This window comes from Copadichromis virginalis, linkage group LG10 (genome assembly GCF_057382275.1).
Source record: "Copadichromis virginalis isolate Kocher_CV1m ecotype Utaka linkage group LG10, C_Virginalis_male_GT1.1, whole genome shotgun sequence".
Taxonomy (NCBI): domain Eukaryota; kingdom Metazoa; phylum Chordata; class Actinopteri; order Cichliformes; family Cichlidae; genus Copadichromis; species Copadichromis virginalis.
In genome coordinates, this window is record NC_140627.1 from 18418195 (window position 1) to 18440953 (window position 22759).

At 41.0% G+C, this 22759-nt stretch overlaps 2 protein-coding genes across 6 annotated transcripts; one reads left to right on the plus strand and one right to left on the minus strand.

Moving 5' to 3' along the window:
- Positions 1-1304: 1304 nt before the first annotated feature.
- On the plus strand, positions 1305-20072 carry supt20h (SPT20 homolog, SAGA complex component). 5 transcript variants are annotated; one of them, XM_085470385.1, is made up of 24 exons: positions 1305-1454; positions 1968-2063; positions 2207-2242; positions 2395-2520; positions 3932-4058; positions 4155-4258; positions 4433-4549; positions 4659-4712; positions 4860-4999; positions 5208-5364; positions 8533-8589; positions 8739-8816; positions 10333-10502; positions 10601-10633; positions 10739-10850; positions 11008-11113; positions 12792-12947; positions 13314-13626; positions 13712-13827; positions 14026-14081; positions 14683-14796; positions 16391-16481; positions 17179-17267; positions 18375-20072. In XM_085470385.1, exons 2-24 carry the CDS (start codon positions 2061-2063, stop codon positions 18522-18524), a joined length of 2505 nt encoding a protein of 834 aa, XP_085326511.1. In that variant the 5' UTR covers positions 1305-1454; positions 1968-2060; the 3' UTR covers positions 18525-20072. The 5 variants fall into 5 exon arrangements, with proteins under 5 accessions (XP_085326511.1, XP_085326513.1, XP_085326512.1 ...); XM_085470387.1 differs by having other exon boundaries at positions 14719-14796; XM_085470386.1 differs by having other exon boundaries at positions 13715-13827.
- On the minus strand, positions 19355-21871 carry exosc8 (exosome component 8). Its single transcript, XM_085470390.1, has 11 exons — positions 21820-21871; positions 21434-21470; positions 21283-21346; positions 21128-21201; positions 20992-21037; positions 20793-20898; positions 20641-20686; positions 20453-20549; positions 20186-20306; positions 19966-20072; positions 19355-19582 (listed from the first exon to the last, which is right to left on the minus strand). The coding sequence occupies exons 1-11, from the start codon at positions 21834-21836 to the stop codon at positions 19464-19466; spliced, it is 834 nt and encodes a 277-aa protein (XP_085326516.1). The 5' UTR covers positions 21837-21871; the 3' UTR covers positions 19355-19463.
- Between the last annotated feature and the right edge of the window lie 888 nt (positions 21872-22759).

Sequence of the window (22759 nt, forward strand, 5' to 3'; positions counted from 1 at the left end):
CCTGTTAAAAGGGAGTTTTTCCTTCCCACTGTCATCAAAGTGCTTGCTCATAGGGGGGGTCATATGATTGTTGGGGTTTTCTCTGTATGTATTATAGGGTCTACCTTACAATCGCCTTGAGGTGACTGTTGTTGTGATTTGGCGCTGTATAAATAAAATTGAATTGAATAAAATTTATTTTATCCTTCTCTGTTTATACTGGGAACATGTATGAAATGATGTAAATATCACAATATTGTTTGCATCCAAATATCATGTAACATTTGACTTCTGACCTCAGTTTTACATTTCACATTTTGCCTTTCCTTCTTTGTGTTATATCTCTAAATAAAGTATTGAAGTATTGTCAAGAGAAAGAGAATGAGCTGAGAAATAAACAAGTTACATAAGCTTAAGTCGTTTATGTCCAGTTATTTAAAAATTAGTACCTAATTAGTACCTATTATCCATTACCTAATACATAATGTTTGGTAATAAAAGTAAACATCTGTCATACCACCTTTATCAGGTTTTTACTGCACTACAAACTTCTTAAAGTATTTTTAAATATAACATTGGAAACAAAACGAATATATAAACATTATAAAACAATTCCCTTAAAAGTAGATGCTGCCCAGAGAGTGAGCTGCCTTGGGGGGATGTTTGTGTTCAGTCCGCAGTTCTAAAGAATTCTATTTTACTAACATCCTTTAAATTGATAGCATTGGCTAATCAGCAGTTGCACACATTTGTTTTTCCACCACTTTCATATCAAGATGTAAACTATAATCTTCAGATTAATTTAATCATATATTTTGCAAAAAAAAAAAAAAAAGCAAATGTGTCTGGTTCAGGGGAGTCAGCAACCTTTACTATCATAAGAGCTGTTTTTTAGTTTTGTTTTTTTTTTTTATTTCTTGACAAAAAAAACCCAGAAAAAAAACAAAAGATCAACAAAACATATTTAAGCTTAGTAATAAAGGTGACATAGTACATTAGGTATAATTTAGCCTAGCAACATTTTTGTTTTTTTAAAAAACCTTTAAAAATATACAATATTATAAGACATGTAACTGTAGATGCATTTACAACATGTTTTTGCTTTTTTATGAACTTATTCACTTATGAAATTAACTGCTTGAAGTAATGAAAGTAAATAAAGTTGAAACCTCCAGAGGTCTACATCTGCAACTAGTTATGTGCTTGCTTTAAAGTTTGGGACAGCCTCTATTTATGAACAGTTATAGCCTATTGTAAATATATAAATATACCTATAAGTCCAAGAGTACGCGCAACTTTGTAGGCGCTCAGTATGGCTCCGCCCACAGCTGCTCAAACCGGAAGTTTAGCTGTTGTTGACACACTGGAAGAAAATGGCTGCTGCTCCGACTTTTTTTCAATGAAGACACCGATATTTCAATTTCATTTCGTTTTCTTACATCGGAGCTACAGTCGACCGCTATGCAATCTAAAAGGCAAGTCGACTCTGTTTGTTTAGACTGTCGTCGCTTGTTCGGGTTGTGTCTCGGAAGACGTGAGCCTGGCAGCGTAGCTTGTAACTTACAGCTTTGCCCACTCGGAACGGGCTAGCATGCTAACGGTGGCTATGTTAGCCCAACGGTCAGGCATCAACGAGTTCTTGCTATTCAGCTGCTCTCTCTTGGCTGGGCTCACAGTCACCAGACTTCACTAACCTTTGCCGTTTTGTTGTATTAACTCTGACACATCGTGTGGTCACGTTTACTTTGTTATTGCATTTTAAAATATAAGCTAATGGTAAAAGAACTTAGATGGAACAGTTTGGCTCCTCAGTCCTTGCAGCTGCTTGTGTGTGGCATCGCTGAGTGTCAGCTGGATGATTTGGCATCAGTACTCTCTTACCAGCGTGCCAGCAACACACTGAGTGCATCTCTATGAATGTACCAGTAATCTGTGTTTTTGTTTTCTCTTCACGCTGCCTGCGTGTCCTCTGTTGTGTTGCCGTGCAGGCTGTGAATGGTCACTTTAGGAAGGTGACAGTGTGGGTCAGAAAGGACAGCATCGTCTACCGTCACTCAGCTCGCAGCTGGCGGTGGACCACAATGGTAAGTTTAATCTCTGTCAGTTCATTCATCTCTACATAGACAAAGGACTCCTGCTGTAGTGTTTCATGTGAGATTCCGATCTCTATTGGTCTGTGACTTCCAGCTGTTGCTGATCTGTTTCACTTTAATTTTATCCCCCAAAGCAACAAGTTTTGGAATATGCATTGGATCGAGCGGAGGTAATATAACCACTGTTTTTTGTTGTTTTTTTTGCTCTGAAATAAATTTAAACTATGTACTCAGAAACATGAAGCACAATTTATTCATCGTGTTATTAAGTTCTTTCCTGCCCCATTATTCATTAATAACGCGTGTGTTATTTGTTATTCAGTACATTGTTGAAAGTGCTCGACAACGACCAGCCAAACGAAGAATTTCATCTGGCGGGAGGAAGAGTTTGTACCAGAAGCTCTATGAGCTCTACATAGAGGAATGTGAGAAAGAGCCAGAGTTAAAGGTTTGTGTTATGCACCATGACTCACTTGTTACTTGGTAATTACTGGATCTAATAAAACCTTACTTAAAACCAAGCTTGGGGAATGATTTGGAAAAAGTGGATTTTTTTTTGTTTGCGACACAAAACCGCTTTGTTTCCCGTCACCTGCACAAACACGTTTTAGCTGTAGTAAAGTTAGAGAAACAACAATTTTGTAACAGTTATTTACCCCAGTAACTTGTGGATCCAGAACTTACAGTTGCTTCCTGCTTTTGTTTACTGCGAAACCTGCTGAATTAACGTGACATAACTCACATTATTATCTTTAAATAATATAGGAATAAGCATGTACATGTTTATTAAAGTATTATAAACATTAGCTCAGGAATATCTAAATTGGCTTTCGTATTTGTTCATTGGAGAATACACATTCTATCATTTTTATAAATTAATGGATCTGTATATTACTGCTTCACAAATTTGCCAAACAAGTTAAAGATTCTTGGTTTGATCTGGGGAGTAGACACAGATTTCTTTAGGGCTGAGCAAGGAAGGTCATCCAGCGTAAAGATCTGCCAAATCCAACATGCTACCTGCTGTGGCAACCTCTTGTGAATAAGGGAGCATTTCAAAGTACCTTTTATTTTATTTGTGTATTTTTTATTTAAAATTGTCATGCCACTGGGGAGGAAAATTGTTGGTTAAAAATTCTCTTAGAGAGACAATTTGTTCAAGAATAGATTGACATACTTTTTCTTTTGTTGTTTCGATTGTTTTGATGAGAGTTGTCAGATTTTTAAGATGTCTTTTCTCAAATAAATCGTAACCTAAACCCCACCAATTGTTCAAAAAACAACAACAAAAAATGTTGTTCAGCAGCCTCTTGCAGGAACTACTTTCCCTCTAACTAACCACATTCACTACATAACTTTGAAGAAGGAAGTCTATATCTAGCTGTGATAAGAGATTATTGCCAGTAACAGCATGACAGGATATAATCATTTACGGAGTCGTCCTCCCTAGTGGCATGCTTGCTTTTTCATTGAAGGAAAAAAAAGAAAGAAAGAAAGAAAGAAAGAAAGAAAGAAAGAAAGAAAGAAAGAAAGAAAGAAAGAAAGAAAGGTAAAATAGACCCTATGTTAAGTTGCTTATGACAAGGTTTGTGGATTTTCTTCTTTTTCTTTGGAAAGAGACACTGCTGCTAATCTGTATACATGTTTCTTCTTTTTTTTTGGGGGGGGGCGGCATCTTAGGCTTCACTTCGAGGAGTCCTTGGTTCTGTAGCACTCGCCACAAGAGAAATATCTTTTTTCTTTTTTTTTAAGAAAAATTTTTTTTTTTAAATGCCATTAAGCAGGTATAACTAATAAGGTTTGTGCTTCTAATGAGGGGAATTTGCCTTTTGTGTGTTTCATTTGCTGTCTCTCTGAAGAATTTGAGGAGGAATGTGAATCTACTGGAGAAGCTGGTGTCTCAGGAGTCTGTATCATGTCTGGTGGTCAATCTGTACCCTGGGAATGAAGGCTATTCTTTAATGCTCAGGGGCAAAAATGGATCTGGTAAGTCAAGTTAGATCATTACATTGACCGTTGGGTTTTGTTTTTTGGCTCTTTGTGCTGCAGTTGTCTCACCTGCATGTTTGTGTTACTTTCTAGATTCTGAAACCATTCGCCTGCCATATGAAGAAGGAGAACTGCTGGAGTACCTCGACGCTGAGGAGTTGCCTCCTATTTTGGTGGATTTGTTGGAGAAATCACAGGTTGTGTGCAAGCGTGGTGCATTTTGAAATCCAATCATTTTAAACAAAAGATGGTGCAAAAGTGTCACATTTCTGCTTAAATATATAAAGAGCTAAGAACCATGTAAGGTTTCTATTTTGATTAATGAGCTCCCTGTGTTTGTAACCACCTCTCGGTCATGCTTTGTGTGTCAGGTGAACATCTTCCACTGTGGCTGTGTAATAGTAGAGGTCAGAGACTACCGGCAGTCTGGTAATACCAAGATTCCCACCTATCAGAGCAGACATATCCTACTGCGGCCAACCATGCAGGTAAAGACAGAATAAGATTATGAGGAGGCATGAGTGGAAAACCACATTAGATCTTTAGCACAATAAATCTGACTTACATTATATTCATAACAACTTTGTTTCCCTGCAGACTCTCATCTGTGATGTCCATGCCATGACCAGTGACCACCACAAGTGGACACAGGTAAAGTATTGTTCAGTATGTTTTATCTGAAACATGTAGTTGTGTGTTTTCATTTAAAGTGCATTTGGAGTTACTAGTGTGGTGCTCCATCCCAGAATTTTCCAGGCTCAGGTGTTTTCTGTAACATGTCCTTTCTCTTTGCTTTAGGATGACAAACTGCAGTTGGAAAGTCAGTTGATTTTGGCTACAGCTGAACCTCTGTGCCTGGACCCCTCCATTTCTGTTACTTGCACAGCTAACCGCCTGCTTTACAACAAACAGAAAATGAACACTCGCTCCATGAAACGGTATTGAATACCCTCTCATGCTCATCTAGGTTGAAGCCAGCTCAGTGTGAAATCGGTTATGCCAGGATAAAGATCTCATTTACGGATGTTTATTTTGTGAAATTGAAGGCAGGGAAGTGCAAGCTCTGTGACTGTATAAAGGAAAAAAGCCAATAAATGAAGCAAAGACCTTGGTTTTGTTAACACGCGTTAATTGTTTGCTTTGTAGGTGTTTCAAGAGGCACTCTCGGGCTGCACTGAACAGGCAGCAGGAGCTGTCCCACCTTCCCATACCACCACAGCTACGACTCTACGACTACCTACAGAGAAGAAAAGAGAGGAAACCCGCGCCTGTCATAGACCTGAAGATCTCAAAGATCGGAAACGTAAGTGGGAAACATCCACACAGTTTGTAGAGTATATATCAAGGTCCAAAAGTATGAACTGGGACTACTACTACTTTATTATAGATTATATTTGTATCTCCTTGTATTTTGTCTCCTCCATTTGGCTTTATTAACAGTATGTACTCCACAAGTTTGTGTAAAACCTGAGGGTCCATGTTATTATAATGGATGCAGGTGATCCATTTTTTTATGCCATGCCCCTCAATTCAGGTTTATTTATGTCGCTTCAAATCACAAGTTACAGACCTTGCGGTATTCAAGAGGAAACCCCAACAATGAGGCAATCCCCCTCATGATCAAGAAATTGGGACAATTGGAAGGAAATATTTAAAGAAGCCTCCAGCAGAATCAGGGTCAGGGAGCAAAGAGAGCGAAAAAGGAGATAAAACTAAACACAGACGAATGCCTGAATTGTGCTTTAGTTCAGGCATTAGTCTGAAATCTATGAAATCTACATGCAGGAAATCTACGTTGTAACATTGTAACTTGCAGTGTAACTGCAATCCCCTCTTAGACATATGCCATAATCCACGCCAGTCATGCTGCGTCAGCCCCAAGTGTGGTTGCATTTCTCGGGAGGTACACATCAGGTTACGTGGAAGGTGAGGGCCTGAATCCAAACTGGGATTTGGTTTCACAGCAGAGGGCCCTAATAGCTGAAGGCACTGTCTCCTGTTCTAATTTAAGGAATTCTAGGAACTACAAGTAAGCCAGCAGTTTGAGAGCAAAGTGTGCTTTTGGGATAGCATGATACTAAGAGGCCTTTAAGATATGATGGGTCCTGATTGGTCAAGATTTTGTATTTTAGGAGAAGAATTTTAAATTCAATTCATTCAATTCTAACAGGGAGCCAATGAAGAGAACCTAATATGGGAGAAATATGATGTGTCTTGTTAGCACTGTTGGTGCAGTATTTTACATCCACTGGAGGCTTTGGTAGCCTCTAGGCTACGCGTGATTGACTCTGAGAAAGCCCTTCTCAAAGACAGCACAGTTAGTTCTGATGCTGCGTTTCCCGCTGTAACTATGTCATTTAGTAAGTAACACTGACCTTTTCTGCAAGTAGCTGCACCAAGGTGTTTTCCTTGTGGCTGCGTGCAGCAGGGCTGGGGGAGGGTCTGTGCTGGCGGACGTAGGTTACTGGTCTGGTAGCCTGGCTGCCCCTGAGTGGATGCGGGGCAGGCGTGGGGGCTTGGGGTTCATGGGTGCTTCGCCTCCGTGCTAGGGCTCTGGCTGGGCCTTGGGGGCCGAGGTTGTGGGCGGGTGGGTGCATGGGGGCTTAGCCCTGGCGCAGGGGGCCTCTGGCGCATCGGCCTAACTAGGGGGCTCTTCAACTGACAGGGAGTTTGTTCCATCCTTGTCCACTCTGCAGGTGGGGGAGAGTCATAGGAGAGGTGGAGAATAAACTTAACCTGGGTGTCTATTGTCTTGTGCAGTCTGGGAGATGATTGAATGTTAGGGTGGGTACAGTTTCCTATGCGGTGGGGTCAGGTGGGCTGCCCCGGGTCCTGTGGGGCTGGGCAGTCCTGCTGCCGTAGGCCCCAATCTGGATGGGCCTGGGCTCCCCTGCCTTGGTGGGTGCCGAAGGACGGGGGTGCCTACTGGGGTCAGCGGGGGAGCTGGCCCCAGGGAGGGGCATCTTGCTCCTCCCTTCTTTTCCTCCCCATCCCCGGCTGCCTCCCTCTTCCTGTTCCAACACACCCACCCACACAAGTAGGGCCTTGGGGTGCGGGTGTGTCACCAGGGTGCAGAGGAGGGATATAAACTACACCTTTATTGGCTGCTATTTCCAAGCACATTGTGCGCTGTCGGTCCTGCTTGCTACACAACAACATTGAACATTTAGTATTTACTGCTGTTTACACTTAGCTAGATTGATGTTGCTGTTTTTTTTTTTTGCTTGTTTTCTCTTCTTTTTCTCTCAACAGGTGACCCAGGAGATTTTTTTTCCTCTTCTTTCTCTTTTTAAGTACCCTTTCTCACTGTCCCGCTTCCCTTCTGTTTTTCTTTTCCTTCATCTTTCTTTCTTTCATGTCTGCCCCGTCTGTAACAACTGAAAATAAAATAAAATAAATAATAACAACAAAGGTTGATCAAATGGACCAATACGGCAAGGCCGTGATGATCCATTTGGCAAAGTAAATCCATTGGGTATCCTTGTTGGTCTTCAGACAACAATTCTGACAGCTAAAGAACCAAATGGGACAGGCAAAAAAAAAAAAAAAAAAAGTAACACTGACCTGGAAATTCGAGGTACAGCCGTATTTATAACAGAGTTGCTGTGGCACCAATATGAGCATCTTCTGCTTCATTGGGAAGATATAGCTCAAGGATATCTGACCTTTTGTACAGAAGAGTTAAGATAAATGCCAAAAATTTGTTTCAATTTGATTGCTGCATTAATTGTTTTTAGCTCATCCAGTCAATGGCCCTATAAGTTTATTCAACGGTGAGGTATCTGTCTGTTCCATCCCTCCACAATTCACAAGAATTGCTACTCCTCCTTGATCTGTCAGATTTTAGTGAAAGAATATTAATTAATAATTCTGGATATGACTATTTGTAAGATTCTTTGATTTCTTAGTGGATTTAAATCCTCGTTAGATTACACAGCCAATCAGTGACAACAGAACTTATAACCTTAATTCTGCACAATCACTTCTGAATTGTGATGGCTCACGAGCTGGATGAGCTTCTATCTCACTGACACTTTCTGTGTTTTTGAATGTTTCTAAAAGCTGATACTTTTGTGATCATTTACAGTTTTACATGAAAACGTGACACATAAATTTGGCAGACGTTTTCGTAAATGAGAATCATTCGCCTGTTTGTTATGACAATATAATTGTAGATGATGTTACTTTGCATAACAGCCATGGTAAAATCTCGGGTCTATTCACTGTGTCCCAAAGCACAGATCCCATTTTTTTTGTCTATTTACATCTTTCTAAATTATCGACTAAACCCAAAGGGAGTCATTAGAACAATAGGTGAAAACAAGTTGGTGTGTCAGTACTCTGGTGTGTTCCTCTTTACCGTTAACTATCGTTGACAAAAATCTCACGTCACTTAATTCTCACAGATTTTCTCTAACACCTCCTGTTTTTCTTCCTGTTGTTCTGGCTTGTCAACTATCATCTCTTGCAGTGTGTTGACATGTGGAAGCAGAACAACTGCCAACTAACTGTGCCCAAGGAAATTGATGTGAGTGGCTCTTTTATAAAACCCACACTTAAATACTTGATCCAACACTACTTATAAAAAAAACAAAAACACTTAATACCACACAAGTGATTGCTTGGCAATGAAATTTGCATCCTGTAACAGACAGTTTTATATGTATGTTGATTTAGGTGGAAAAGTACGCTGTGGTTGAGAGGTCTTTGCAGTTGGCAAGCTCTGAACATAAAACTGTGATCTGGCCTGCTGAGGTAAGTTTTGCAGCAGATAACCTTACATTGTTGAGATCATTAATGGCTGTTTGCTGTCAGAAATAAGCAAGGAGTGTTTGTTTAAAATGGTAATTATTTCTTTAAAGGAAGAAAAGCAAACATTTACATTCTCACACTCTACAGTGTAGTTCTTTCACAAATAGTGACACAGTTTCTGCAGGATGGCAGCTTAACTGGAAAGTGATAAAGGTGCTCTGCAACTTGGTTTTATGCATTTACTTAACCAGCTGAGCCGAGTCTCCTATTGCAAAGAGATGTCACAGATAAGTTGAGCTTACAGTCTGAGTCAGACCACAGGTGTTTAGAGACATCTCTCCCATCAAGCAGCCTTTGCAATTGCAAAGTGTTTGCACAGGATACATGGTGGGAGGCAACCAGTCTCTAAAAAACTGAGATAACTATGGTGCAGCTACTTGCAATTGGTCTTCAAGGGCAAAAATAAATAAAAAAAAAATTATGCAGTCCACAGATAACCACTGATTTTTTTCCCTATCCACAAGGAGGTTGTCCCACTTTTAATGTTGTGGGACTGACGAATAAAATGACCGAGCTGAGGTTGTTACTGTCACCTTTTTATGCTGTGTTTTTTAAATACATCCAGTTGCTTGTACTATTTCCTTGTCCGTCACAAATCTGCTAAAATTTTCTGATATGATTAATGATGGTTTTCAGTCATTTTTATGTGATAAAATAAAATAAATTTAAAAAAAACCCACACAAATTCTACAAGTAAATTTACATCAATTTTTCATTTGTTTAGGCAATACTTGTTCATCAGGGTCTTGTTCAGCCTTTGTCCCCATGCTTCTGTTTAATCTAGACATGCATCATATTTGAAGTGTGTTGCATTTAAAATATTTTGTGTAAAAAAAACAAACAAACAAAAAACTCAGAAGCTTAATTACCAACAAATTACACTAAAATATAAAGTCATAAATTATGACTCCACATTAGTTTCCATTATCCTTTGCTACAACAATCGGTTAGTTTCTGTTTTAAAAATGGGGAAAAAACGTTGGAGAAGTAGATTGTTAAACATGTGGCATGTAACATTTTACCATTAAAAACATGATAATGGCAAATATAAATTTGAAGTTGGGGTCATCTGGTCGCCTGAAGGTTAAAGAATTGAAGCTCAATACAGGGAATGTGTCTTTTAATATCCACATTAAAGACTGCTTACTCCCAACTCTCTTCAACCTCTGCTTCTTCTCAATATGTCTTAATGTGTTAATATTATATAAAGTCAAAATATTTATATAAACCAAGTTAGCAATACTATTCTCCCAGTATCTACAATTTCTATTGTGACTGTAGCATTGGAACTGAAGATGCTACAGGTAGTTCTACCATACATTAAATATACGGACTGTATGATTACAATACTTAGTTGCTAAATTTTGCACAAAAATATAATGTCACTGCACACATCCATTTAAGGTGTTCTTGTCATTAGATTTTTTTGTCCTCTTATTTTTTTTTTTTCCTTACACAGGAAGTTGTAGATGACTACACATTTGAGTGTGAAGTTGGGGGCCAAGCTCAGAGGACCAAGGTTTCTATTTTCCAGTCAATGGGAGACCCGCTTGTGTACGGGAAGATCTACTGTGCTAAAGAATCAAAAGCAGAGGACGACAGTCCAGACCTAAAGCTCATACATCCTCCGTAAGGACACCTTTAAGACAAACTGGTTATATTAAACTGAATTTAAAATGCTGCTTTGATTAAATTAATCTTCATCGTTTTTTGTGTGTCATTCACAGTTTCCTCATAGGTTCAAAGATCGATGCGGACCGGTAAGTCACATTGTGGGCTGCTCTTCAGAAATTCATTCATTCATACAGACTTTTTAGGGATCTGGTGTTAGAAAGTGTGATGCAAGGTTTTTGTCTTTTTAACAGCTTTCTTACTCAGTACAAAGGAGTGTATGAGAGAGACGTCAAGTGTCAGGTCAAAGTGTCCCATAACTCAGGCAACATGGGTCAGGGACCTCCCTCCCCTAGCAAAGATGAGGTAAACATGAAGATTCATACTTCTTTGCCTGGGAGATTCAGATGTGTCAAACTAATCAATATTTGGTGATTTGGAATTAGTGCAGATGAGAACATTACTTTTGGGTTACTCTTGTTATGCAGTGCGGCTAAAAAACAGGTTTAACTGTCACACGCAGGGTGATGGTATTTCTCCACTGGTCCAGACTTCTCTGTTGGGAAAAGGGGTGAAGCACCGGCCCCCTCCCATCAAACTGCCGTCAGGATCAGGAAGCAGCTCCTCAGGTACAACTTCTACTTCTAGTGCGATTGTTCATTGACGTCACACAAATCCTTAATTAGTGGCTAAAAACACCCCGTATTTGTGTGCTACTTTGAAGGGAAAAAAGGGTTGCAGGCAAATCTGATAGTTTGATTCTTTAGGATAATTAAGTTGCATTATAAGAGAGGCATTAAGTGCACTGCAAACATGTTTCTGAGTCTGTTCAAGGTCATTCTCAGCAAAGGTGGAACCAGATCTGCTCTAATAGTGCATTCTTTTTGGAAAAGAGTATTATAAATTAGAGATGGACCGATCGATATTACGTATCGGTCCGATACTGACCTAAATTACTGGATCGGATATCGGAGAGAAATACAAAATGTAATCTGATCCATTCAATATCACAAAAGCATCTCACAAAACCTGCGACATAACGTAACCGAGCTCATAACCTTAGCACGTCGGAGCCGTATACATCACGTGATAGAGCAACTGTGGCCTGCGCGACCTGTCGGCGGTCTGGTTGAACATTTGGAGACTCGCTACGTGCTTCCAAACCAGCATTTAATCTCTGAGAAAGCTGTCCCAGAGAAGTAAACTAAGTGTGTAAGTTCATCTCTGAATGTTTGTAAAGCATTCCCACGTTAAGCTTAACAACCCATATATGGAGCGACTGCCTCTTCTCTCCCCCTCCCTCTCCTGCTGCTACTTCAATCATGAAACTGATCAATGATCGGCTGATCGGCTTTTCTGTCGCGAGTCCATCTCTCTTGTTAGTTTATCGCCCACTTTGCACCAGAAAGAGGAAACCAGCGGATAAACAACAGCAGCACGTTTAAGCTTGATAATCTGTTGTTAAAATTTATTTAATATTACTTTGTACACCAGGATCCTTTTCTACGTAGCTGACGGCTGGTAGGACATTAACAGGGAAGGGGGGGCACAAAGACATAGTTTTCTTTCTAATTGTTATGTCTAACTTTTAATAAATAATTATCTGAATCTTACAACCAATGTTTTCATCTGCTGTGAAATGTACAGAAATCCATTATTGTATATAGGAACTATTATGTCCAATTTATAACCTAGTAAGCTACAGTAATTTTTCCTTTGGGAAGGTACCATCTGTGCAGTCTGCAATTCTGTTGAAGAAAGATGTTGAATCTATTTAATTATTGTAGAAAAATTATTGATTTCTGTGCATTTCTTTTTCTTTTCTTTTTTTTTTTTTCACGTGCATTAAATGAAAGTCGATTATGTCAATTAAGCATTATGAGGTGGAGGTGGTTTCCTATTTTTTTATATTTTTTGCTGGGAGTTGGCAACCCTATTAGTTAGGTTGCTTAGTATTTCCACGAATTACTCTTTAAAATACCAGCATAGGGAGGATGGTGTAGGGTTTAAGTTTATTAGATTCATCAGTATTGCTGAACTATGAAATATTTTGGGTGCAGTGTATTTTTTGCATACAGGTATAACAGAATAGATTTAGTTTTGTTTTGTTTTTTAAACTTGAGTACGAACTTACACAAAAAGCAGCAAGATATTAAAAAAACGTTTTATTGATTATAAAATACGCTAGATCTGATTTATATCGGTATCTGCAGATATCCAAATTTATGATATCAGTATCGGTATCGGACATAAAAAAGTGGTATCGTGCCATCTCTATTATAAATATGTTATGTCTTTATTTTTCAGGTAATCCATATAGTTCACAAACCACCAGTGGTCTACTTAAGTGTCCTACACCCCCTCCAGCCAAAAGCCAGTCTCTGAACAGAAAGCACTCAATGGAGCTGGGCCAGGTGGGCCTGCTGTCACCTGCCTCCCTCTCCCCAATGGGATCCAATCAGAGTGAGTGCTGGAGTCCGATTAGTTATTCTGGAATGTTTTAAATCTGCTTTAAGCTTCTGAATTTTCCCAATTTGGAGTTTTTGAACATATTCTCATAAATTATGTTGACAAAAATGGAAAAACAGTAACATATTGGGAGCTTAGCAAATACACATAATACTGGACAACTGCAAGCCCTATTCTCTGAAGTATTATCAAAGGATTAACTAAGATGTCACGCAAATTGACATTAAAAGGGGGATCAGGTTTTGGTATAACTAGTGCCTCATAATTTAAATTTAGTTTTAATAATGGATTTTAATTGACTGAAAAGTACTGTGTCTTGTTAAAGTGTTGTACTATTTTGGCCCTCTTTCCCCCTTTCAGGATCGGGAACCCCCAAGCCATCTACCCCAACGCCTACCAATACGCCATGCTCGACCCCTCACCCCCCTGATGCCCTCTCCGCTCCTCTCTCAGTGACCCCTACCCCTTCAGACCCTCCCTTGGTTCAGAACCAGTCACAGAATGCCCTCCTCACGCCTTTTACCCAACAGCCGCTAGCTTTAAGCCAGACGCTGCCCGTCATGACCATTCCCCTGCCCACCATGGGTACATCCATCACCACAGGAACCACATCGTCACAGGTCATGGCCAATCCAGCAGGGCTCAATTTCATCAACGTGGTCAGCTCAGTCTGGTAATAATTTTAAACTGTCTCGAATGCCACATAGCACCTGCTGATCACTGTCACTTTTAATAATGATCTTGTACTGTCTGTGTAGCAGTCCTCAGGCTTTGATGAGTGGCTCCAATCCCATGCTGGGCACAGGCTTAAACCTGAGTGGAATCCTGCCAACTGGAGGGTTGATGCCTACCATGCAGTCTGCAGCACAGGCGGGTAAGATTCCATAGTTATGCCCCCCTTTTTATTACCTTTGCATTACATTTACAGAGTTATTTTTTAATTAAATCCAGTTCTAGAGAGTGTAGCTGTCCAGTAAAAAAAAAAAAAAGACTGGGTCTAATGACATTAGAAGAGATAAGATAAAGCCCTGATTGTCTCGCTGTTTCGTGGTAACTCCGATTTGTTTTCCAGGGAGTCCTTTTGGCCTGAATAGCAATGCTGGGTTGAGACCTCTGAACCTACTCCAGGTATGACTCTACAGTTTAGTCTTAACACACTTTCAGTAGCATGCACTGGGTATTTGTTTGGCATAGTGACTTAGTCCTGATCTTCACCTGTGTTGGCACACCTGAAATAGTGAAATCAGCAGCTTAAATTTCCCCACACCTCATTGCATATGCAATGTAGTGTAAACCCTTGAAAGTGCTTTAGTGCAATAAGGGGCATGCATCTTTTGTTATGCAATGTCCTGGCCTGAACAACAACTTAGCTTTATAACATTTTTACCCCCTTTACCTCTTGAACTGCTAAGAGTCTCTTAGCAAAGGTTTTTTTTGCTAGAGGAATAGCAGCAGAAGAAGTAAAGGATGTAATCTGAATGCAGACACAGCCTGTTTGAGGATCACTGCTTGTGCCATTCCCTTTATAGTCCTTTGTAGCTCTGTTAGTCTGATAGTAGTAATGATCAGTGCCGATCTCTTTGTTAACGCTCCATTTCCTTTTTCCTCCCTTTTTGGTTATGTGTGCATCATTCCTTTCCCTCTGCCTTCCCTCTGTCCTTCATCCTCATTTCCCTGTGTTTTATTCCACCACTTTTTGTTCGTTGGTGTGTGTATTTTACATCTTCAGATCCCCACTGGTCCTCTCATCTTTAATTCTCTGCAGCAGCAGCAGCTGTCTCAGTTCTCCCCACAGCAGAGTCAGTCAGCCACCTCCAGTCCTCAGCAGCAAGGGGGGGAGACGGTGAGACTCAAACACCATATTTTCATAGTATAGAAGAACACATCTTAATTAAATTACAGCAACAGAGGGATGTTAGAAATTATCTTCTAATAAATATGAGAGGTTTGATTTTGGTCATGTTTAGTGTCCATCTTCACAGATGTGTAGCTTGGCATCATTTAGTTAGTTAGCTTAGGCACACCTATTAAAAAAATATAGAATACAAAAACTATTCATACCTGTGAACTGAGAAAACTAGCATGGTTTTAAAGGGAGCGCTGTACTGCCTCTTTTCCACTTGAACCTACTCGGGTTGACTCGACTTGGTTTTTTTAGGGTTTTCCATTAGGTGGCAGTACCTGCCATGTACTTTTTAGTACTTATTCAGCCCAGGGATCCAAGCGATCTGAGTCGATCCGAAAATGTGGCATCAACAGATCTCATGCGACCGATTGGCCAATCAGTGGCATCACTCAATGAGTCATGAGTGCGACTCCTTCACAAAAATCCAAGCCACCATTTTAGATTAAACGCAGCTCTACTCAATTTCATTCATTTTCCGTTACAGTTGAGTGCCATCTCAATGGGTTTTCCGTCATTATAGCAACACAGCCAAAAGTCCCATGGCGTCATTTTAATGCGACACAACACAGCAATGGAGGATATCGAGATGATGGTGTACTACGCTGGGTTTTTGGCATTTCCCTCGTTGCTGTGTTGTAAAAATGTTGGGTTTGATTTTTGGGAAGGACTCGCCAGTGGACTTGATTGGCCAGTCGGTTGTATGTGGTCTGTTGATGCCACATTTTCAGATTGGCGAGTAGGTACTACAAAAGTACACCAGGTACTGCCAACTAATGGAAAACTCTAAAAGGCCAAGTTGAGTTGAGCTGAGTAGGTAGAATGGGAAAAGGGCTATAATTAAACTAATGTGATGGAGTAACTGGGCTGCATGCCAGACTGACTAGGAAAAAGTCACAAATACAAAAGAAATGTAGTCCTAAAGAGGCGAATGAATAATGGCTTTAGAACAACAATTTGAAACTACTGAACCTGATAAATCCTGCTTGGATTTGAGTCGTTGCGAAATATTTACACCTCTTAATAGTTATTGAGACACTCTGCATCTTAAAAAAGATTAATTTGAACAAATCTGATTGGAATAACAGGGAATGGCGTCTAGCGGCCGTGATGTACAGAATCTGTAACCACTGCCAAAACATTTCACTTCCTAACGATATGGAACCAAAATCACTACTGCTTGCCCCTTTTAAGTTTTTTAAATATATAATAATAATAATAATGGATACTTTATTGATCCCCATGGGGAAATTACTTGTTTTTCTCTGCATTTGACCCATTCACTCAGTGAAGCAGTGGGCAGCCCACTAAGCAGGCGCCCGGGGAGCAGTGTGTAGGGACGGTACCTTGCTCAGGGGTACCTCAGGGTAGCCGTTAAGTGGATTCGAACCGCCGACCTTCCGATCATGGGGCGACCACTTTACCTACTGAGCTATCCCTGCCCCACATATATGTGTGTGATTTACTGTCACATGTTCTGCTTTGGTGGCAGTTGTGTGTGACAGCCTTGTGTTGTCTTTGACTTTCTTCATAGAGTGACCAGGGGTCAGATCAAAGTTTAGGGAACCAGCAAACGGCTGTCATAAATCTGGGAGTGGGAGGCTTCATGTCTCCACAGGCAGCAGGTATGAGCCGCACAAGCACACACACACACGCAAAACATTTCTCTTCATTAACCTGTTCCTAAACAAAATGACACCGTGACACTAACTAGTACTAATAAGATAAGATGTACTAATGTATTCATGACTGTAATTACTGTTCGTTAGGACTCTCAGTCTGTAACTAAACATGACCATTTTGTTGAAGTTAGCCATTGTTCCTCTCAGTGGAACATGTAACATCTGACAGGAGAGACTCAACTTCCCCTTCTTCTCTGCCACATTTTCTCTTTTCTTTTTTAATTGTTTTTTTTTTTTTTTGCCCCCACCCTTCTGTCTTTCCTCCTACACTGTCCTCCTGTCCCTCTTCTCAATTTGCCCTATTCGCTAAATTCCCTGAATCTCCCAATTCACGCTATTTCTCCATAATGCGCTTTTTAAAACTCAACGCACATGGTCATTTATCTTTGGCCTCCCTGCAACATTTGTTTTTGCTTCTCTCTCTTCCATCTCTGTGTGTGTTTACGCACTCCTGAAACCACAACTCACCCCTGCTCTCCCGCTAATCCTCGCAAATATTCTACTTTTTTCACTTGTTCATTTCCTGTCTTTACACTCCCCCCCCCCCCCATTCCTTCTTCTGCTGCTTCTTTCCCTCTCGCCATCATGTCCTTCCCTCTGGGGCTCCCTGTCTCCCTCCTCCCCTTCCCCTCCACCTTAGTGCTGTCCCAGTTGGGCTGTGGGCTGGACGGGTCTGGGCCCCCGCTGCCTTCTCCAAGGCTTCAGCAGCAGCACCAGCCACAGATCCAAGTAATACGGCAACATTAACATCCATATACACATATAGAGTTTATAAGAGCTGTTGAGATTAGACACACCTGCTTCCACCAGCTCTCCTTGTTTTTATTTATCTTGCAGGCTTCTGTTGTGCTGCACCATAAAGTGTGAGGGAATTAGGTAAACTAGCTTTATGACATATAGATTTAGTATTTTTATCACGTTAATGGATTTTAAAAATAGCTTCCATCCATAACCTTTATATAATACGGAGATAGTTTTAGTATAAACTGTATTATTTTCCTAAAATAAATAAATAATTATAAGTTTTTATAAAAATCTTCTTTCAAATACATTTTATAGATAAACACCATTCACTCCATATTGTGTTGTATGTTTGGTTACTATGCTGTTTGATAAAGACCACAGTAGCCCCAGTACTTCCAGCAACCCACACACCAGAGCTCGCAGCACTTCCAATGGCAACAACTAACAAAGTGTCAGAGTGGGAGGCATGTTCTTGCACAGCCATTTAGCAGCAGGTTCTGAAACTGTGTCACTGGGAACAGACCGCTGAAAGGTAGCCGACGGCATTGCGACAGAGACATTAAGTTGTTCCACTGTAAGCATGAATCTGAGTTAAGATTTTTTTTCTTTTGCCCAGTTGAGGTTGCTGGCTTACTCTGAGCACAACGCACGGTTTGCTGAGCTGCATGTTTGTTTGTTTGTTTTTATGCCAGGATCACAGCCAATAATTTTTGTCTTCCAGACGCCACTGGTGCTGCTTGACTGTATCCCGCCTCACTCCCCAAAACATGACATGCCCCAAATCTTATCTCTTCCTTCCTCTTCCTTCCCCTCTGCAACCCATTAACCACTCTCCTGTGTTTCTCCGCACACTCTTCTTGTATGTTCTATGTATCAGGCTTCACTAACCCATGCCAGTTGTACGACACAAGGCACTCTGCTAGACGACGTTTTAGCAAGGGATTCCAGTTTACATGTGTTAAACGAGCTTGAGATGCTTACATAAATCTTAAAGTCAATATCATTATTTCTTTCTGCATTATCTTATTTGTCGTAACATACTGAAGTCTATTTTTTTTGTCCTTCTTCCATGTTTCTTTTTGCACTGAACAGTTGCAATTCTTGCAGCACCAAATGCAGCAGCAGCAGCAAATGGCTATGGGAGCAGCAGCTCCTCAGGGGGGAGTGCCACGGCACCATACCGCCAGCCAACCAAGAAGTAAGAGGAAGAGGAGCACGCCTCAGCCCCTCCCCAAATCATGAAAGACTTAAATCACACTAAAACCTTCCCCCCACCCAAATCCACACACAAAAGGACGTGAATGATCCACATTGTGCTCTTTACCTGCCTCGCTGTCGAGAGTGTAGGCAAAAAAACAACAACGAAAAACCCCACAAAAAACTCTTTTCTGTTTGTCTTTTTCTAGCTGACAAATTTGTATGTAATGGTTGTCAGATGTTTGGGAGAGAACCAAAACTGTGTCCACCGTAGGGGATTGGGGGGGGGGGGGGTGTTAGAAAAGGGAGCCCTAAAGTTAAAAAAAATTATTAATGCTATTTTTTGAGATGACACAGAAGAGGATTGTTGTAGGTAGTGGGCTTCCACAATAACGCACCACCCCCCTCCGTTGTGGAAGAGCTGTCTCTGATGGAGGCCCTGTGAACTGAGAGGATCGCAGATGCACATTCTCAGAGGATTCCCCTCGAGAAGCCCGATCCTCCTGCCTCTGCTCGGTTGACCCAGGTAGAAACTGCCCTTTAAGCACGGATCCCGACAGAGCGTACCGACACCAAATCCTCCCTGTGTAACCGTTACATGTGAAATGCAAATCTGATCTTGGAATTGTGCCTGGGGGCAGCTCTCTACCTCTCAGTCTGTTGGAAGTCTTTCTTCTTTTAAGCAGTCCCAGCACAGGGCTCAAACGAGGACTCAAGATCATCATGCAAGATGGTGTACCTGCTTTTGTACAGCACATTTTGAAAAGGCATTTCCTTTTAATTAGTACAGGAGCCATGAGCATATTCTTACGAGGCATCAACTGAGTGTGTGTGTGAGACATTTCCGGACACTGAGAAATAATTTTTTAAAGCGGTCTTTGTCAGCAGTTTTATTGTTATTAAAAAAAAAAAAGAATATATATTGACAGTGAAAAATACAACTTTTAGATAAAAAAAAAAAAAAAAAACATCGTCCGAGTGTCATTATTGTGCCTTCTTCACACTGTGTGCAACTTTGTCAATAAGTTTCTGGATCTCTCTCTGTCGTGTTGTTGCTCGGCTGATACACTCCTGCAGCCTCTCTCCTGACAGTGATGTCCCACCTGAGCAACAAGTAGCAATGTATAGAACAGTATTTCCCAGTTAAGTTAAAAATGTCTTTTTGGCATTTTTGAGTTGTTGTTGTTGTTTTTTTTTTTATTTCTGTTGACTGAACCTGAGTGTTCATTTTGAAGCCGTCAGTTTATGTTGGTGTTACTATTACACATGCATTGATTCATACAACAGGGGTATTTTGAGGATGGTTTTTTCGTGTTAATACTAAATCATCGTGCCAGGAAGGACATTGGCATTAAATCTGGCAAATCAGCTACACGCTTTGGCTCTTCCAGTAAGGGATAAGCCCAAAATATCTTCAACCCAATTAGATTCATGCTACATACCATGCAGTCTCAGAAAGGCAAATCCCTTCAAACTTATTTCTCACCTGGTTTGTGCACAGAGCAGAGCCGGTCATCCTCATCAGTCACCACCGTCAGGTTTGCTGTTGACAGAGTCTCCTCCTCAGCTGTGGGGTCCGCAATCAGTATGGAACTGCAACAAGATTAGGCCAGGATTAGAAAAAGAAGCACATGTCACTTAAAAATAGAAATTATAAATTTGTTTTTTGGGTTTTTTCTTTTTTTATAATGGCTAGACAAACTTACTCATCAAAGATGCAAAAAGAAGCGCTGACCAGATGTTTGTGAATCTGAAGCTCACGTCTCTTTTCTAAATTCACCTCTGGTGCAGAGGTCTCCTTGTTGATGGTGACTTCTGGGAGTCGTGCTGTGAGGAGCCAGGATACTGTTAAGTTCATGTACTGCTTAAAGAAAAACTACTGATTTGTTTCAACTACTGATTATTACCAGTTACGACACATGGACTTATTTTAATTTTTTTTTTTATTTACATTACAGTAGAAATTTACATACTGTTCTTTAGAGCAGCCAGCAGAGCGATAACACAAGCATCCAATATGTTCCCATCATAGTCGAGACACATGAGGTCACAGTACAGCACCCAGCAGAGCTGCAACAAGAGTCCGCAGTTTTAGTACCCATGGCTGGATAATTAAAGGTCAAATTGTGTGTCAGTGTAGCTCCGCGACTCTTGGGTTTACCTTTCCTCTGTCGATGCACAGATCCTCTGTTTTTATCACTTCAGAGCTTCAAAAAGCCACATAAAAACTCAGTTAAACCAGCACCAGGCTTAAAAACTGTCACTCATTTAAAATAAAAACTAAAAAAGCTAACATATATTGAAGTCGCGCACCTTTCAATGACATCAGCGATAAACTGGCTGGCAGCCTGGGCCTGCTCTCCCGGTGGTCCCGGACGAAAGCGAGAGGAACACAGGGGTGGCAGGTCCACGTTGGGCACTGACAGAGATGACATCAATGTTTGAATGATGTGATATCAGATAATTAACAAAGAAAGAATGGGAGAAAACGAAGACTTCTTACTACACCTACCAATGTAGCCTTTACCAGGTGCCTCCACTGTAGGGTTTGTTAGCTCCTGCAGGAGGAGGAGATATAGGTGAGTACTCATCAACCTGGTCCACACTCACGAAATAAAACAACAAAAAGGAAAAGCAAATGTGTTTACCGCTTTAATTCCACATATGATTGTGGTGTTTCCAAGCTTCACCAGGGCTGAGCCATCTGCTGTGGAAATTGACCCTAAACATGGAAATAAAGTTAAAAATCCTATGTAGGTTACAGAAACTTCTCTCTCGCACACACACTGTGGGGAAGTCTCACCTATGTTCAGTGTTGTGGTTCTGAATTCGGTCAGCTCTCGTCCATCAGGCCGACAGTTTTCTTTCTGAAGAGAAACAAATAACAGTTCATATCTATCCAGAGAGCAACACTTGTCTGTCAAGTGTTGGATAAACTTGTTTTCAACACTGACCAGAAAGCTCCGGTGGTACTCCAGAGGCTCAGCAGTCCTGCAAGTTAAAAGGGAACGCGGTAAAGAAAGCCATAGCACAGACACATCAGAAGCTCCGTCAGAAACAGCACAGCGAAGAGAGTGACCGAGTACTCTTGCTATACACGTCAATGACAAATATCTGAGCCAGTCATAAACTACAGCTGTGACACAAGAATGAATAAAGTGCGCTGTATGTCACGTGCATGATGTCCGGAATTTTCGTTTTATTTTGTGTAATAAATAATTTAATTTATTATAACACCAAATATGCATTTGCTCCGCTGGTAAGTACAGGAAAAAATAAACAGAGCAAACTAAAAGTGATATTTTCACTAACATAGAACGGAGAGCTTGTATATTCTTACTTGAAGCCAGCCGCCATGATGTTTTGATTAACCACGTGGGTTCGCGCTATGACCTACGGTAGCCGGGTAGGAAGAAGCGCATAACCAAAGTTTAACCAAACGCGTTTCTAACCAAATCATAGCATTATACTGTCCATAGTCGTCTCTGATCAAATCTATCTGCAAGTAAATAAACTCCAGCCATTTATTGAGTTGCTTTTTATATTTTTGTTGAACTTGTAGGACATTTTCAGGAAACATTTCCGATAGGTTTTACAAAATCATTTTTGTCCAAAATATGACCTTTAGGGAATTGGGGGACTGTTTGCTGGGATGCAGGTTGTTGTTTTCCATAAATCCATCCATCCATCCATTCGCTTCCGCTTCTCCTTTTCAGGGTCGCGGGGGGCGCTGGAGCCTATCCCAGCTGTCATAGGGCGAGAGGCAGGGTACACCCTGGACAGGTCGCCAGTCTGTCGCAGGGCTAACACACAGGGACAGACAACCATTCACACTCACATTAACTCGCACATTCACACCTAGTGGCAATTTGGATTATCCAATTAACCTATCCCCACAAGCTGCATGTCTTTGGACGGTGGGAGGAAGCCGGAGTACCCGGAGAGAACCCACGCAAACACGGGGAGAACATGCAAACTCCTTTTCACCCATTCACACACACAGGTGATGGCAAGCTACATTGTAGCCACAGCTGCCCTGGGGCGCACTGACAGAGGCGAGGCTGCCGGACACTGGCGCCACCGGGCCCTCTGACCACCACCAGTAGGCAACGGGTGAAGTGTCTTGCCCAAGGACACAATGACCGAGACTGTCCAAGCTGGGGCTCGAACCGGCAACCTTCCGATTACAAGGCGAACTCCCAACTCTTGAGCCACGATCGCCCTGTTTTCCATAAATGTTACAACAAAATGTTGCGGACTAGAAGAAAAGTCTTTATTGC

Excerpts from the sequence above, each read along its gene's own strand:
- supt20h (XM_085470385.1), top strand. Across the intron at positions 10,851-11,007 it reads CCTCCCCTAGCAAAGATGAG|GGTGATGGTATTTCTCCACT; the intron begins GTAAACATGAAG and ends TGTCACACGCAG. Across the intron at positions 14,797-16,390 it reads AGCAGCAAGGGGGGGAGACG|AGTGACCAGGGGTCAGATCA; the intron begins GTGAGACTCAAA and ends CTTTCTTCATAG.
- exosc8 (XM_085470390.1), bottom strand. Across the intron at positions 21,347-21,433 it reads AGTACCACCGGAGCTTTCTG|AAAGAAAACTGTCGGCCTGA; the intron begins GTCAGTGTTGAA and ends GTTTCTCTTCAG. Across the intron at positions 20,073-20,185 it reads TCTTTTTGCATCTTTGATGA|TTCCATACTGATTGCGGACC; the intron begins GTAAGTTTGTCT and ends ATCTTGTTGCAG.